The sequence below is a fragment of the Balaenoptera physalus genome (genome assembly GCF_965194825.1).
Source record: "Balaenoptera physalus genome assembly, chromosome: 3".
NCBI lineage: Eukaryota > Metazoa > Chordata > Mammalia > Artiodactyla > Balaenopteridae > Balaenoptera > Balaenoptera physalus.
Window position 1 is genome coordinate 177,498,005 of NC_138890.1, and position 17,815 is coordinate 177,515,819.

Genomic DNA, 17,815 nt, shown 5'->3' on the forward strand with positions numbered 1-17,815 from the left:
ATCATTTCATCATTTTCCTTTAATTGTCCATTTTCAGTGTCAGGGTTAGTGCCCTAGTTACTTCCAAGAGTGACCAATAATATTTCTTGTTCGGTTACTTTTGGCTTTCTAAAACTATCATTATGAATTCAGTTTTTAATATATTCCATCTGTTTCAATCAGATATGGCCATTGTTGTTTGGATTGGTAAACATCCAAAAGCTTACCATCATACTTTCTCTGCAAAGCCGTGGGAAACAGGGACTGAGACACTGTGGTGGGAATGCAGAATGTCACAGCCCTTTTGAAGAGAACTTACCAGCATCTAACAAAACGACAAGTGCATTTGCCCTCTGACCCAGCAACCCTACTTCTAGAACTCCACTTCGAAGAAATTGGCTAAGAAAATGACTTCAATTACTCACTGTGGCATCAACACAAATGTCCTGCCAGGGGACAACGTATACTCATGCGGTGGAGGAGGACCTGGCCACAGGATGAGTGATAAGGAAGGACCTCCCGGATACGCAGGCAAGGGGCAGGGCCGTCTGTCTGACACAACAGAAATACATACTTGCTTTCTGTTTTCTTAGGACACTGACTAGAAAGAAAAACAACAGTGGGTCCTGCGGAGGAGAGAGAGGAGAGCATGAGGGACGGTTAAGGAGGTGAGCTCTGAACACAACAGGCTTTGAAATCATGTCAATGCTTTACATATTTACAAACTTTAAATTTTTAAAGGCAATCCCTAAACTAGAAAAATAGAATCTGAAACGAATGAACTCAATTGCCTCGGACTGGATTCTACAGAAGCCGACCCTGAGACAGGAACTTGGAAGGTGGCCCCAAGCAGCATCTGCATGGAGGTGGAAAAGGAAGAAGTCCATCTGCACCCACATCAGTTTCATTTAGTATTCGGTCATTTAAATACTTCAGGACACACGTTCACATATTAAACCATTTGCTTGCTAAGAACTAGGAGGAAATGTCTGTTTTCTTCATTTGCTGTCAGGCACCAAAATTCATTTTCACTTCAACATACACTGCAACAAAATTTCTGGATTTTGATGCAACAGAATAAAAAGATAGTCATGTTTTATATTTCAGGTCAACAAATATGCCTCAGGTCAAACAGTATGATTTTAAAGGAACTGGGAAATAAACGCAAGTTTGTAACTTATGTTTCATCTAAGAACTGCGCCCAGTTTTATTATTTCTCAAGAATGAAGCAGGGATAAAGGCAAGCTGAACACTTCCTGGCTGTTGATTACTGGCAAGCTGCTGGCCTCTGGTAGGAATCTCTGTCAAGTGGCATCCTCAGTCACTCGAGGACAGTTTAAGAAGGCAGTTACAACGTGAACACGTGCACGAGCTATTATACATAATTACAAGAGCTGGTAAACGCCGGCCTCCTCAGTAGGAGCGGATGGCTGGGGGGACAGTGGCGCAGTCAGCCTCGTTCAGAGTTCTGTCGATTACGGGTCTGTATTCCAGGGAGACCTAAGAAAGAAGAGTCGGTGATGCGTTAGTGCACAAAAACGTACGAACAACCCTCTTGGATGCTTTTGGAAAATCAACCATAAAAGCAGATTTGCAGACAAACAGGAACTTAAAAACAAAGGTATTCACGGGAACATTTTTCAGTAACAAACTCGGGACTGACTATGTAAATCCATGTATGGAATACAGCAATTAAAATAACACGGTACCAAATTCTCAACGCTTTAAACTAAAACTTAAACTGAGAATGCTCAAAAAGTAGGTGAAACCTTGTATGTACTGTTATCCTTTATCCGTAAATTATGTTTGTATTTGCAGTTTTTCCTACTTCTAAGTGAACATTTATATACATACGAAACTTGAAAGAAATATTTCAAAATGATAATAAAAGATTTCTCTGGTGAGCTTATAAATGTTAATTTTCTTCATTCTTCTTGTACTTTCTACACTTTCTAAAATGAGCATGTATTTCTTTTACAATCATAAAAAAACCCAAACACTACAAAATTAGGCTTGTATTAAGAGGATCGTCTGACTATACACTGTCAGAAAAGAGCCTACATGAAGAACTATGAAAATTGCTGTCTGCCTGCATTAAACAATCCCACTAGGTACTCCGGAAGTATGAGGACACAGCACAGCATAACTTCTGTAAATCCAGATAGACAATTAAGACTATCCCTTAGGGAGCTCTGAAAAGCTTACACTTTACATCTTAATTATTTCTGAATCTTATTGCCGAGCAGAAAGGCCAAATGGGTGAGTTATGCTTTGCTGGGGTAAGACCGACGGGGGCCCCACTGCTCTCTCAGCTGGTGGTTTCCAGGACCCTGCCTGCCCCCTGCCCCTCCCAACTTGTTCCCTGCCCGGGGAAGCTAAGGGCTGAACAGCATCCCCCGGGCTTCCCTGAGGCTGCGTCCAGGTGGTCCAGTCAAAGGGAAGGAGGGGAGGGGTGTCTTCCCGCCCCACCCCCATCCCTGCCCGCAGCTCTCTGTGGGCTCAGAAGCTCCGTCTCCTCCCCTACAGTGGGCCTCTGGCGCTGGCACACCCCTGCCCGGCACCAGCGCAGTGGGGGCAGCGCTTGTGAACCACCAGCCCACGCGGAGTTCCGTTTCCAGGCAGAAGCCTGACTGTGCCTTTTCCGTGGCGTCTCAGATCGGCCCACAGTCCATTTAGATCCATGCTGCTTCTCCCAGCTCACCAGATGCCGACCTGCGTAACACGAGGGGCGGCCCGCACGCCATGGCACACGTGAGCAGAACCCGCTCCCCACGTACCTTCCCAGTCGTGACGTCCACGCAGGAGAGCGTGTGCTTCCTCCAGTGCTCCTCAAACGGCTTCTTGTGCTGCCCCTGGATGGGCTTGGCGTAATCATACTCGTCAACCCGCTCCTGAGGCCACAGAAAGTAAGTTTATTTCGGAAAGCGCCGTCAACAAACATTCTACACAGCAAAACCAGAAAACATGGCAAAACTCATTAAAAAGATACACAAGCCTAGTCTGACATTAATCCCCCAGATCCCACTCAACAAGGAGGCCTCCATCGTCCAAGCGGACCTCGTGCAGAGCCAGGACCTTCCCAGTCCCAGCGCGTCTCCAATTCCCACTGAAACCGCGTGCGCAGGTCTGACGTGGGAGAGTGCACAGCTGAGCACCACACGCAGAGGAAGGCCGTGAGACGCGGGGCCCCTCGGCCAGTGGCCAGTCCTCTGGACGCACCCATGGGCCCTGACTGGTGAGCCGTCAGCCCTCTGGACGTGGAGATGAGCCCCTCGCTCTGCGCTGGCCCAGCCTAGGGCCCCGCCCCTTTACTCATCCCATCTCCACCACGGCAGTCTGACAAGGCCAGGCCCCGCGCAGCACGGCTGGGCAGCAGGCCGCAGCACAGTGGGACCCAGAGCTCCGCTTCTGCATGTTCTCGCTACAACTAGCAGATGGGTGTTGGAATTAAATCGATCTTCTATGCACTTAAAAATTTATCAAATACTTTTCCTGTCTTTTTGTTCTGTACTCTTGCAGAGTTCGACTTTTTCTTTCAGCCTTTTTTATTTAAATGTTCTAATTTTAGCAATTATATTAAATTTTTCAAAAACTTGTAAAGAGAAGCTGAATGCTGCTAAGGGATATCTTGCACGTGGTAACAGTAAGACACACAAAAGCCTCTTCAAATAAAACCCAAAATGTCCAGCTACTTGGCAGTTTCTGCGGAGTGAGGCCAGGCCTCCTGCCTGGGGCGCTGGGGCAGGGAGCGGTCCCTCACGCCTGCACCTGCCCCTCCGGGAGGGAGGGACGACCCCCCGGGTGAGCGGGCTCTGCCTGCACATCTGCAGTGACGTCCCGGCCGCAGGGACCAAGCACAGGCTCCGGGAGAGGCTTCCGGCCTCAGTGCACAGGACGAGCGGGCTCGCCGACCTCCTCCTCTAACCGAGCGCTCAGCACGTGGGATCCAGCTCCAGTCAGTGTCTCACGGTGGATGGAAATCCGGCTCCTCTCGCTCAGCCTCTAGCTGAGCCACCCAAGCACCGCCCCGGACCAAAGCCTCTGTGTTCACCACGGGAAGGCAGCTCAGCTCCTGCTAACGTGCCCCATCCTTACCTGGACTGCCCCCCAAACAACCCCTTCCGTGAAAGCCTTAACTACCACATGCCGAGTACTCTTTTCTGCAGAATCTGCTAAGTGAGCTCTGCATAAAAACCAGTTCATTAAAACAACGGTGATCCAAGATGAGGCTCTATAATCCTTTCCCAAACCAGGGGTGGGTCTGAAACAACGAGTTACTCATCATTTCCAGTCAGTAAGTGAGCACTTCCAGGCAACAGGACCCGCTGCACACTAACCTTTGCCCTAATGAGGCTGAGAGATGCAGCAGCAGATACTGATCCAAAGCCAGAGAAAGGTCAAACTAGTACTGAACACGGTGAGAACAGAGGTACGAAGGTTATCAGAAGAGAAAAAGCATTCTTCTCAACTGGCTTGTGGGAAATGCAGAGAAAGCGCAGAGAGGTGAACGCAGAGAGCACAGGGTCAGGGCTGAGCGGTGGTGGTAGGGGTGGGCGGGGGGCGGGGGGGGGGGGTTGGACATGAAGGCGCACCTTGAAATCCTCCCTGGCATGAGCGCCGCGAGACTCCTTCCGGGCCTCTGCTCCATAAATGGTCTGCAGGGCACAAAGCATCAGGTTCTGCAGCTCCAGGGTCTCCACCAGGTCAGTGTTCCAGACCATTCCTGGGCACACAAGGCAGCCGTCAAAGACAACAGGATCCAGCCAGTGTCCACTCAGCAAGGACGAGTTACGTCAGCGCTAAATGGGTCGGGCTGCGCCCAGAAGCAGCCCACCCTGCAGACACCCAGCAACAACCGTGTGCAGGGGCCCGAGGAACCACTCACCCCTGTCAAACGTCTTCAGATGCTTTAGATCTCCATAGAGCTGGCTGATCTTCTCACAGCCTTCCCGTAACACGCTTCCCACACGGAACACTGCGGCATGACTTTGCATCGACTGTAATACAAAATATTTGTAAGCTTTTAATCCATGAGGAAAAGCCACGCCAAGAACTGTTAAACCTTTAGGGTTTTTTTCCTATGCATTTCATTTTTTGTAAAATATTTATGTAAATAGAAAAACTAGGAAATTCAGACTGTGAGTCTATTACTCTGAATTTTAAAATGAAGTTTCTTTGTTTGTTTGTGAGAACTTAAAAAACCTACCCTTTAAGCAACTTCCAAACGTACAATACAGTAACATTAACTACAGTCACTATGCTGTACGTTACATCCCTAGGGCTTACTTTCATCTGGAGACTTGTACCTTTAGATGCCCTTTCTCCATGCTTCTGTTCCTTTACTCCTGCCCCCTTCCTTACCATCCTATGAGGCCTCCCTGAAGCCCAGTCTCATTTGAAAACAGAACCACAGAACCACAGTCCTATGAGAATGGCCATATTCACCTTTTCCCTTTTGGTGGTGTCTGTGTGGATGGCCCAATGGAACCTTTCAGGATGCAACTAAAGCAAGGGGCTTCACTCCAGAAAATGCGCCCACACAGAAATTCTTGCAAATAATTTCAAGTGGATAAAGGTCTCATTCATGGACCAAGAATCCCGGCATTAAAAGAATTTGATTGATTCCTAGCTGTTTTATTTACTTATTTATTTTATTTATCTAGAGTAGTCAACTAGTACTTTTAATTGACCTAAACCTGTGTTACCTCACGCAGTAGCCACTAACCATGTGTACCTACATTTAAACTGAAATTAAATAAAGCTAACTTAGACTGGCCTCATTTCCCATGCTTCACTATCACGTCAGAAACACAGCCCGTTCCATCAGATGTGCTGATGCAGGTGACTATGGCTTCCGCATGCCTTCCACACTCCCCCTCCTGACCTCATTCAGGGGCATCAATGGGCCCAGTTTAAAGACATTTCCCAGAGTTGCCGTAAGTAGGTGTGATGATGGGATTATTCCTCAGCAACGAGACGTGCTGGGCTTGGGAAGCTACCAGCTGGGAACCGAGCTTCTCGGACCTTCCACTGTCCCTCCTCCTTCAGGCTGGGACAGAAGACCAGGGCCAGAGACGGTCTGAGGAGGGAAGCTGCACCAAACACCTAGCACGTTTGAGAGAAGGCTGAGTCCTGATGCTGCAGAGTTGCTGTGTCTGCCCTGGGCTGCCCTCTCCAGCCTTCAGTGTGGAAAGCACACCCTTTTATCTTACTCAGGCCTGAGCACGCCTCCGTGACTCAGCAACCCCAGTGCAGGGCTACCAACGCAGCTGGCCTGCTCACCCAGAGCGTGTCCAGGCTCCTACCTTCTGCATGTTCAGCCGTAGTTCTGATGTTCTTATGCTTCCATTGGCAAATCTCAATTTGTCAAGATTCATGACAGATTCTTCCCCAGCATTTGGTTTAATCAAGGGAACTTTATCTCCTTTAAAAAAAACAAAAAACCCCACCAAATGTGTGTTATACCCTTTCAGGGAGTTTGGAAAATGCATGCATAACCTGAGCTAATATTCCACCTGGACCACTCTATCCCTGAGGAAGCATCTATTGACTTGGGCCAAAGAGTAAACAAAAAGACAAAATTTCTGGCAAAAAGTTGGTGTCCAATAAGTAATCTTTGAATGAACAAAACAGAAACCCTCTCTTAAGGTCAAACATTAGATTTATGCACACAAACCTTGCACCGCTACTCTGTGAAGGAAAAACACTTCATCCTCAGCCGTTCTCATTCTGCCCAACCCCGTTCCGGTTCTCAGACCTTGTGGGGGTGGTGGGCGGGGTGCCTGGCTGGACGTATTTAACAGCCTCCTGCTGACCCTGGCCCTGCACCCTCTTACATTAACCTCAAGATTTTCTGTTCTTGCCTTTCTAAAAAGATAAACGCTTTAAGGGTGTTTAAGCTGTTTGGGGATGACATGTTTTTAAATATATTTTCTGTAGAAGGTAACACACGCAGGTGTGAAATACAGAAGACAAAGGCCTGCAGCCACTCTCTCTCCAAGGCGAGACCCGCCCAAGCTCTTCTAGGCAGGCGATTTTGCTAGCTTTTGTTTTCAATGCTTTAAAAAACGATCATTCCGTAAAACGGAGTTTTATTCTTAGGTGTACCGTTCTACAAATTTTAACACACAGACTCCTGTAACTATCATGATCAGACTATAGAATTTAAGCATTTTAACGTTCAAAATAGTCATACTTTCGGGAAAGTAGTGGGGCAAACACTTTTCCTCTCCTTTTGTCTTTAAAAACTAAAGCGTAACGAAAGTGTGATACCACTTTTAGTGCAGTTTGCTGGTTCTGACAAGCAGAGCTGCGTCAGCCCCACCGCAAGTGGACCCAGGCCCTGGTGACCACCCACCGTCTCCTGCCCCAGCTTCCCTTCTCCAGATGCCACACAAAAATATCGCACACATGTGGCCTCTGGTGTCTGGATCACACAGCCTGACAAAGATCCACCCGCGCTGCGCACGAGTGGGCAGTCTGTTCCTTTTTAATGCTGAGTTCCAGAGGTTTTAAACGCGTGCATTGATCCTTCAGATAGAAAAGTATTCTCAAAAAACTTCCTTTTTCTCGCTGTCAAAGAAAGGGAACCTCAAATTTTCTGCTTTGCTCTGAGGGATTGCTACTGGGCTCCGGCTACAGCAAAATGAGCACTAGAGCTGTTGTGGGACTAGCACATGTATCTTTTCCTCGACAAATGATTTTAAGTTACCACAAAAGAAAATCACTGATGGAAATCCATTCTCTCATTGAGGGGAGAGAGCTGTGACCCAGTCTTCTATTTTGTTTGCATTAACTCCTCCCTTTCTCCCTTAACAGATTTAGTTACAGTTTGTTTTTAGTATTTTATTAATTTTCTTTAAGTACCAAAAAATTATACATTCATTTATACCTGCCATTTAAAACATTTCCTTGGAGATAATTCATACCAGACAAGTAGTATGTGATAAAACCCTATTAAATAACACTTTCCCAATAGTGATTTTTCTGAGAACATAATGACTGCAAAAAAACCTGACTAAAGTTACTCTTCTAACTGCCCCATCTACCCTGTGTCTAGCCTCAGGTCTATCACCATAAAAATCTCTGACCTGCTGTTTCCTCACTTCCAGGGAGAGAAAGCCAGACCCCCGCTCTATGACCGCGAAGCAAAGCGTCCTGCAGCAGCCAGACTGCTGGAAGGAGTGCGTACCGGGTCTGCAGGACTCTGCGATGCTCAGGGCGCACGCCCGGCCGAAGACGACCAGGTCCAGGAGCGAGTTTGCCCCCAGTCGGTTGGCACCGTGCACTGAGGCGCAGGCAGCCTCCCCACACGCGTACAGGCCGGGCACGATCTGATCCTGGCCGTCCACGTGCTTCAGAACCTGGGGAAGAAGACTAAGATTACGGAGCGCGGTCTGCTCAGCCCCCCTTCCCTATAGCGGGGGGTCGGAAAAAGGAGAAAAGGTAAAAACTGGACCTACATCACCTACAGGGAACCCCCCCAGACACTGCCCAGCCTCCTTCCCCGGCCCCCGTGCCGAGGTCAAAGGACCCCAGTCCCACTCCTCACACCCAGTAGCACCTCACCCACCTCCTGACGTGCCCCTGCACACCCACTCCGACGGTGGGCTCAAAGCAGGGGAGCATGGCGGGCGGAGGGCATTAAACGGGGAGGTGGGGGACTGGAGTCCTAAATCAGACTCTTACAACAGTTCCACCCACCTGCCTGAGGAGGGACTAAAATCAGGTGACTAAAAAGCTCTTTGTGAGCCGCAAACCATCCAAAGGTATTAACTGTAAAGAACACACAGGTTACAATTTATAACATACAACCATGTAGGAAAAACTGCAGTTTGACCTCATGTCTGTGACTGTTTACTAAGAAGGCATGAATCAGTTATCAGCGGTTACTTGAGGCGTGAACGCAGAAACCGGAGTCAAGCCAAGGCCCCTGCCCTGCCTACCAGACTGCCCAGGACTTCTGAGGGAGGCCCTGTGCAAGGGGCCTGCGGTGGCACGGGCTCGGCACCATCACCTGCCCCTTGTAGTTGGTGGGGATGCCGCCCATGTTGTAGTGCACGGTGGGAAGCACGGGAATCGGCTCCTTGGTGACGTCCACACCCGCGAAGATCATGGCTGTCTCTGAGATGCCAGGCAGGCGCATAGCCAGCTGTTCAGGGGGGAGGTGGTGCAGCTGCAGGTACACGTGATCCTTCTCAGGGCCACAGCCTCTGGTGAAAAAGGACATCGCGCCATAAGGTCGAGAACAGCAATCCAGAAACCGTGAGGTCACAAAATCCTTGCAGCACCTGAGGTTCCACACGCTTTGATCCTGGAGGAAAGGTTCCTTTCATTAAGGCCACCTTTTCATGGCGTCTCTTCTCAGCACCCACCACGTGCCAGGGTAGACACCAGGTGCCGGGATGCAGCCATGAACACGACGGAAGCCCTGCCCTCGCCGGGCTCCCCCCTGAGGGTCGGGAGGTCACAACTTGCCACATTCTCCTTGGTGAATGCGTTACAGGGGTCTTTCACACCAGATGCTCCAAAGAACCACCTGACTTCTCATTTCTGTGTGCGAACGTGACGCCTCCAGAGGCCACGCCCCCAGATATTTAACCAGTGTCACCACAGCGGGCACGAAATCAAGCACTGAGGCCTCACGCTGCTTCACTGAAGAACAAACCACCCACCCACCTTGAGGGCCCCAAGCACCCGGGAGTTCAAACAGCATACCAGCGGAAGCTCGTGCACTAAATTCAGGACAGGGGTGTGTCTTCTCCCCCATACTGTCTGCTTCTGTCACACACTCACTCACACACACAAACCATCTGAGACAGACCTGCAGCTAACTGGCTAAACTTCTCAAATGCAGAGATCCTAAACTGACAGACAACAGTCAGAGGTAACTGCACTGCACGTAGGCCTCCGGGGTGGCGGGGTGCTGACACTCGACACAGAAGCCCCCCAGCCCGTGCTGAAATGCAGACACAAACCACAGCCACTGGAGGGGCGGGGCATGCAGACACGCGCAGACCCCTCTGGGGACAAGCACACAGACCTTCCTGCACGGATCTCCAGGGTCATGGAGCGGGAGACAACGTCCCTGGACGCCAGGTCCTTTGCGACAGGCGCATAGCGCTCCATGAACCGCTCGCCTTGACTGTTGACGAGGATGCCTCCCTCTCCACGGCACCCTTCCGTGATGAGACAGCCAGCACCGTATATGCCTGCAAACAACGAGCTCATTAAACACGTATAACCTGAGGGCCGCTGGGCCGACATCTCAAATGCAGATGTTTTTCCCCAGATACTTCGGGAGGAGACAGAAAGGGTGTGCAAAGAGCACCACACGCACGAGGAAGTGTGAGAGAGGAAAAGTTAGGGCACAGCACGCTGCCGCGGTATGAAGAAAAGCAATGACCAAGCTGCAGAGCAGACAGGCCGGCTGCGTGGACGACACAGCTCTGCTCAATACTCCGATTACAGCTGTGCTTTAAACTCTCAACGTGACAAAGTTTATGTTAAATATCTCGGTTTTAATTGTTACTAAAACCTTATCAGGTTTTAATTGTTGAACGTCCTTTTGCACCATGAAATTTGCGTTGGCTCCCGTAGGTACAGAAACCAGCTTGGAAATTTGGCATATCAAGTAACCAAACAACAATACGGCAATGATCACTAGAGCCGATACTTAGGTTGCACCCGCTGTGTACAACTCTAAGTCTCACCACAACCCTGTGGGATGGTCCCCCTCTTCCGAGACAAGCCCACCAATATGATGCTGGGAGACGCAGAGCCCAAATCCAAATCTGGCAACGGGAGAGGCAACGGGAGAGGGGAGCTGCGCCCTGATCTCAACTGTCCCTCTACGTAACGAGGACAAGGATGCCCAGCATTGGGTGCTACACGTCCATCAGCGTAGTTTGAAGGCTGTCACTTTTATTAGTGCACCAAAGGGTTACCGTGCCTTTAAAACAAAATGTAAATTCCTGTATCTCATCTTTCAGTTTTCCTAGTTTCAGTGGCCATGTCTTCTGGTGGTTTATTTCTCATACGTTGAAAAGGAAGCAAAGGAAATGGAGCTCTAACTATAGAGGGAATTCAGAAGTCTCAGACATTTTACTGGTTAGAAATAGCAACAAGACTACCACCTAATACTTTTTTTTACTCCTCATTCCTGCCTGGGTCAGAAAGAACATACTGGCAGAGCAAAGAGAAAAAACAGGCCCTGGTCTTTAGTACTGTGGCAGCTCCCCAGCTGACAGATCAGTCACCAACCCAGAAACAAAGTTCAGGATGGATTCGCCAACTCCCCTCCCAGGCCCCCTCCCACGTTCGTGCACTCATCACCCTCCCCTGTGGACATCTCAGGGCCCCGCCTGCCGGGCTCTGTCACTGTGGCAGCCTGCCATCTGTCTGTGCCACTTCTCCACTCAAGTGCATTCCCTCTGGCTCTACTGACTGAGGCCCTACCATGTGCTGGGCGCTGCGAAGACAGCAGTAAATGAGACAGACCTGCCCCTGCCTCCCGGGGGGAGCTGACACCCTAGTCGAGGAGAGGGACGCCGAACAATCACTGCTTCACGTCTGGCTAAGTGCGCCGAGACAAGGCATCGAAGTAAGACGCTGGCCTCCACTGCTTTGGGGGACATAGGGAAGAATCTCCTCGGGGAAGTCACGAGTTAGGATGTGAGATACGAGAAAGCAAGTGCACGTAACTGCAGAGGAGCCTTCCCACAGGTACCGAGCACTTGAAAGGCACAAAGAGCCTGATGCCATCCTACCTGTGGGGTGGAACTGAACAAACTCCAGGTCCTGGCAGGGAAGGCCTGCCCTGGTGATCATGGCAGTGCCGTCCCCGGTGCTGGTGTGGGCGGAGGTGCAGCTGAAGTAGGTGCGCCCGTAGCCTCTGGAAAACAGACAGGCCGGCAGAGAGGTGACTGCACAAGCGTCCCATCAGGTCCTCCTTTCTAATGGACTCGAGTGGACCACGCAGCCCAGGCAGCACCTCTGTGGGCGCATGTGCACACGTTGCCCTGGGCAACTGGGACGGTGGCCTCGGGGGCAGAGAAGGCGCTCTCGCTTGTACCTTAGGGCACTTCTGTGCTAGGTAACTGATTTCCCTGATAAAAATGTATAAAATAATAAAATCTAAAAACATTTATAAATGCACTTCTTAAAACGGTTAAAATAACAGACTGACAGTATATAAGATGGAATTTACTTATTTTCCTCCCGTGAACAAACAGCACTCTTCTACCCCAGAAATCAGCATAAACACAGCATCCCTCAAAGCAAAGGAGACGCTACTCCAGACAGCATCAGACTCTCCAGGCCTCAGCCTCCTCAAGGGTCCTCCCAGCTATGAACTGCTGACACTTTCTTGCCACCATGAGGCAGGTGCTGGTGTCGCCCCTCAGGCCCCCAAAGCTACCCCTTGCCGGGTGAAGTCACAGCCTGCGCCTCAGCCGTTACTGCACGACACCCCTATTCTCATTAGAATACATAAACTCAGCTTGCCTGCAGAGAAGTTGGACACGACAAAACCAGACTCTTACCCAGTGGCTACAACAGTGTTCTTTGCTCTGATGCGGTGGATGGACCCGTCTTCTATGCACAGCGCAATAACGCCTCGACACTCCCCGTTCTCCATCAGGAGGTCCAAGGCAAAATACTCCACAAAATAGCTGGTATCGTATCGCAGAGACTGAAAAAGAAAGGAAAACCATCAAAAAAAAGGGATCCTGCGTTTGCAATTGCGCTGTTAAAGCTAACAGATTGGAGACCTTGATCTGGTGTGGGGCACAGGGGTCAGGCAGACCCTAGCGGAACACTGGGCTGGAAAAGGAGCCACAGACTTCAACCCACGGATGGCAGCGCTGATGCTGTCGTGTGACAACTCAGCTGTACAAACAACGCACCCCAGAAGAGGACGCCGTACGCGGGACACACCGCTCAGCTCTACACAGCCCGAGAGGCGCCAGAGAGGCAACGCTGGCCTCCGCTCAGGGCTGCTGCGAGAGCTGCGCCCGCGGACCACGGGGTCCCGACTTCCACCAGGGCGTACCGCACGGCGTCTGCCGCCACACGGCCACTTAGTCCAAGTAAAACAAAACGCTCAGCGCGTCTGTAATGATTATCGATTGAATTTCTTAGAACAGATACTTTCAAATTAACAGCGAGCAAGTTACTCTGCTGCTCAGAAAGTGACCCCCGGGCGGAGAGGCTGGCACGCTGACCTGTCCCCGGGGTGGCCTGCTTCCCCCGTCGCCACACGCCTGGCCTGGCCGCTTCCCACCACCCCGTGCACCCAGGGCACCTCACCCTTCCATACAAAGTGTGCAGCAGCGAGTGGCCAGTGCGGTCGGCCACGCAGCAGCAGCGATGGGCCTGCCCGCCTTTCCCAAACTGGAGGCTCTGTCCACCAAAGGCACGCTGGTAGATCTTCCCACCTTCAGTTCTGCTAAATGGCATGCCGTAATTCTCCAGCTGAGAAACAGAAAAACACCTAGTACCTTAAAGGGACCAAGACGCTCGTGGCTAACTCACACTAGAACCTCAACACAAACCTGAAGCCCAGAACACACACATTCTACCGAGAGCTCGGCAGCGGCAGAGGCGCTCTCCCGTTAGAGCAGCTCGCTGCCAACCTGCCGGCCGACCACTCCCACCACGCCCCTCCTGCACGAGACGGCCGGCAGGGACGTTACCTCCACCGCGGAGGCCGGCGGGGACGTTACCTCCACCGCCGAGGCCGGCGGGGTCGTTACCTCCACCGCCGAGGCCGGCGGGGACGTTACCTCCACCGCCGAGGCCGGCGGGGGCGTTACCTCCACCACCGGCCAGCAGGATCGTTACCTCCACCACCGAGGCCGGGGCCTGCTCCGTCATGTAGTGGATGGCATCCTGGTCCCCCAGCCAGTCGGAGCCCTTCACCGTGTCGTAGAAGTGCCACCTCCAGTTGTCCTCCTCCATGTTCCCCAGGGCGGCGTTGATCCCTCCCTGAAACGCCAGCAGCCCCGTGAGCTACCGCAGGCTCGCCTCCCCACTGCCTCCCGCCCGCAGCCAGATTCGGAAAAAGCCAGCTACTCGTGGGAGACGGTCAGTGAGCGACCTCACCGTCCGGCAGACTCCGAAGGGCATCTCCTCCCCCTGCGACCTAGAGACAGGGCCCAGTTATGGAATCGCCCAGCCTCAGGCGCCTCACCCATGAGAGGGACACGGAGCCCAACCCCTCGGGGCGTCATCTGGAGGGTCGGCCGAGGCTCCTCAGATGAGGCTTCTTCCTGACCAAGCCCGGCATGTAAAAGGGATTCAAATCTAATAGCTTCACGACAAGCGTTCCCAATGGTACTGGAATGCACGTGTTAAAGGCAGAAGCGCTTCCTGCCGAGGGCTCAGAGCCCCAGCCTGCCCCTCAGAGTCACAGAAATCGCAGTACAGGGACAAACATTAACACCCGTCCACCCCCCCCCCCACCCAAATTACAACTGCACATCTCTTCAGATAATCTTTCTCACAAGGCACGTTCCCTAACTTCCCTTTCTCCCAATTGTCATTCAGTCGTAACTTTTGAGTCAAGCACTCTCACTGGAATTTCTTCTCCAGTTGTTGCTGCTGCGCCTCAGTTTCATGTTATGTTTGGCTACCACTAAACGAGTCACTAGCACAGAGCAAGGAACCTTGGACAGACACGCACCACGAGTCACCACGTTCCTTCCTTCCTCCCTCCTCCATCCCCTCCAGTCGTAAACCCAAACACAATCCTGATAAAAAATGTTAAGTACCAGGGCAGCAGAATGTAGAAAGCTGGTTTAAAATAATGCAGAAACGAAACTGTCTTCCAAAGGGGTTATATAAATTTATATCCTCACCAGCAATGTAAAATAATGTGCTTCCCCATAGCCCTGCCAACAGAGTTTTGTCAAACTTGGAGTTTTGCTAATCTAGTAAGTAAAAAATAATATCTCAATAAATAAATAAATAATACAAAAACACGTGGCCCAGTGCATGCAAAAATGCTGTTATCCTTCCCCCAATTAAACCTTCTTTTCTCGAGAACCAGCATTCAGGTTAAGCTACCCTTTTCTCATTCTTTTTATTGTATTACTATTGCACTACCTGAAAACTGTATTTTTTGCAACACCGTTCAAAATTATCTGCTTATATCTATTCTTGCTTTTAGACAATGAATTATCCAAGGATATTTATTACTCATTCTTCAGTTTAAAAAGCATAGCTTTCGAACAAAGTATCTAGGCAGTTTAGTGCGTAAAGAATGTGGCTGGACCCTGAATATAGCTGTTCCAGACGTAACGGTGATGGGAGCTCTTATTGCTTCGTAGAAAGTCACCACATCCTCTGTTGTCTCTATGAGGAAATGTGTTCAAATACCAGAAAAGACGGTCAAATGTGACTGTAGAATACTACCTGTATACCAGCTGGGCACTACCTACAGTGTGCCTAGAGTGAAAAAACAAAATAATAAAGTCACATGATTTTCCACCTTACTTTTTCTTCTTCCCTAAATTCAGAGCATTAAGGCCATTGTTTTCTGTGCTGCAGCTTCACACCATCATCAGACCTCGTCACCACCACTCGAGGTCTGCCCTGAGGTTCCGGCAGATACAGAGCGAGCCCACAACAAGCTTGTTCACGTTGGGTAAGTGCAGGGAAGGAGACCACACCATGACGGAGGCGGGCACGAGGGGGCAGGACCAGAGCAGAAACAGGAGTGACAACGAGGCTCCAGGCAGTGGGGTGGGGGCGGGCAGAGCCCTCCTGGCGAGTAAGCGCCAAGAGCAGAGGGGGCCTGGTGGGGGGCGGCCCGCGGCGGGAGAGCGCCGGGCTGCGCAGTGCCTTGCAAGCACCCAAAGGACGGAGAGAGCCCTTTCTCATACCTGGGCTGCGACAGTGTGTGACCTGGTGGGAAACAGCTTTGTGACGCAGGCCGTGTTAAACCCTGCTTCAGAAAGGCCAAATGCAGCTCGCAGGCCTGCCCCTCCGGCGCCGACCACCACTGCATCGAATTCATGATCCACTACTGGGTACTGCGTAGAAATCTGGAAAAGAAAAGTCCCCCTGTCAATCACTGGTTCAACTAGGCCAGACCCTGAGGCTGTGGTTACGGTGAAAGAGAGTCATTGCCACGCCCAGAGGGCCTCCATCCTGTGCTGGGACTGCACGCCAGGTACAGTGCAGTAGTCACAGCAGACGTGGTGGGCTCACCCTCGAACTGAAAGGGGCCGGCAAACAGCTCTCATCAATAGCAGAGCACCTATGCCATGGAGCTAGGGCACCCACCATTAGTTGAAAGGCCAAAAACTCAAAGTAGGGGACCACAGATGCAGAGGAAAGCAACACCACAAATTAAAATACCAGTTCTAACTACGGTTTTTCTTTGCAATTATCATTTTTACTTATCTTCTCTTTTTACATTTATACCCATATACATATACAAATCTAAGCTTACAACGTAGTATAGATCATGATTTGAAGCTTCTCATGAAAACACTGCAATGTTGTTTCATTTAGATAAGGACAGTCCATTCACCTGAGTGACCATCCAGGAACCAAGGACACAAGTCTATTCCAGGTCCATATGGTATTTACGACTGAGAAAGCGCCAACAAGCATTCAGTAACTACTGTGAGCTTATGAGACAGAAACTTAGAAGCAAATTCAGTTTCTCCCACAGAGAGGAGAAGGGCCTCGTAAACACAAAGGAGCCCAAGCCGCCACACAGCCCTCCGCCGAGCAGGGCGTCTGTCACCGTCCACTCCAGTAAATACTGTTCATCTGACATTTGTATTTCATTATGTTTTACTTAAAGTTTAATCTGGCTTATAGATATTTAAGAGCTACAAACAAAAAAATGTTAATATCTAGGCTTATATTTGTATTATAATTAAGTATTATTACACTAGAAATAATGAGCATGCATTAGAATGAAAATTTTTAAAGTAAAACCTGTGTTACTCAAATACATTAAAAACTGGTATAGAACCCTACTCCGTTAAGTCAAAAAAATCACCTATAACAAAGTCATGAACTTACTGCATCTGAAACTTTAGCGGACGACCTCTTACTGCTGTCAACGGTGAAGTGAAAACTGCGGGCTCCTGTCTGCAATGCTGCTGGCCGCTGCTGAAACACAGATGGGGCACTAAGTGTCTTCACGGAACAGGGGAATTGTAATTCAAACTTCCCTTCTAAGTCGTCAACCTTCTTATGTACCCAGGTGCTCCCCCTTTTTTCTAAAAAATTAATTAATTTATTTATTTTTGGCTGCATTGCTGCGCACAGGCTTTCTCTAGTTGTGGTGAGCAGGGGCTACTCTTCGTTGCGGTGCGCGGGCTTCTCACTGTGGTGGCTTCTCTTGTTGTGGAGCACAGGCTCTAGGCCTGCAGGCTTCAGCAGCTGTGACACATGGGCTTCAGGAGTTGTGGCTCGCGGGCTCTAGGGTGCAGGCTCAGTAGTTGTGGTGCACAGGCTTAGCTGTTCCACGGCACGTGGGCTCTTCCCAGACCAGGGATCGAACCCGTGTCCCCTGTATTGGCAGGCGGATTCTTACCCACTGTGCCACCAGGGAAGCCCGCTGGTACTCCCTTTCACCCAGAAGCCTTACCTGGAACCCTCCACTTTACCCTGAAGGATAAGGCAAGGGCTAAGGACCCAGGGCAGGCCCAGGAGGCGAGGAATTGGCACCCCAGCAAAGGCCCTTCTAGGTGAAGTCTGTTTCCAGACAGGACACTGACTCAGGAAATGACAAAAGGCACACTTTCACATTAATTTCTTAATTTATGGTACTTAGTGGAGAATGGAGAAGACATCTGTGTTGCCTAAGTGACAG

The 17,815-nt window shown here is 50.3% G+C and overlaps 1 protein-coding gene across 2 annotated transcripts in view; it reads right to left on the bottom strand.

Moving 5' to 3' along the window:
* SDHA (succinate dehydrogenase complex flavoprotein subunit A) overlaps positions 1-17,815 on the bottom strand; it is a 22,974-nt gene continuing 5,159 nt past the window's right edge. Inside the window, exons 2-15 of one of the 2 annotated variants that reach the window (XM_082456100.1) lie at positions 17,020-17,109; positions 15,864-16,025; positions 13,822-13,965; positions 13,288-13,452; positions 12,522-12,670; positions 11,748-11,872; positions 10,022-10,190; positions 8,996-9,191; positions 8,171-8,342; positions 6,285-6,403; positions 4,865-4,976; positions 4,572-4,702; positions 2,757-2,870; positions 1-1,479 (exon numbers count right to left, since the gene is read on the bottom strand). In XM_082456100.1, coding sequence (XP_082312226.1) covers positions 1,393-1,479; positions 2,757-2,870; positions 4,572-4,702; positions 4,865-4,976; positions 6,285-6,403; positions 8,171-8,342; positions 8,996-9,191; positions 10,022-10,190; positions 11,748-11,872; positions 12,522-12,670; positions 13,288-13,452; positions 13,822-13,965; positions 15,864-16,025; positions 17,020-17,109 — 1,935 coding nt within the window. In that variant the 3' untranslated portion in view covers positions 1-1,392. The remainder of the gene's footprint in view (positions 1,480-2,756; positions 2,871-4,571; positions 4,703-4,864; positions 4,977-6,284; positions 6,404-8,170; positions 8,343-8,995; positions 9,192-10,021; positions 10,191-11,747; positions 11,873-12,521; positions 12,671-13,287; positions 13,453-13,821; positions 13,966-15,863; positions 16,026-17,019; positions 17,110-17,815) is intronic. The other variant, XM_082456101.1, reaches the window with a different exon arrangement.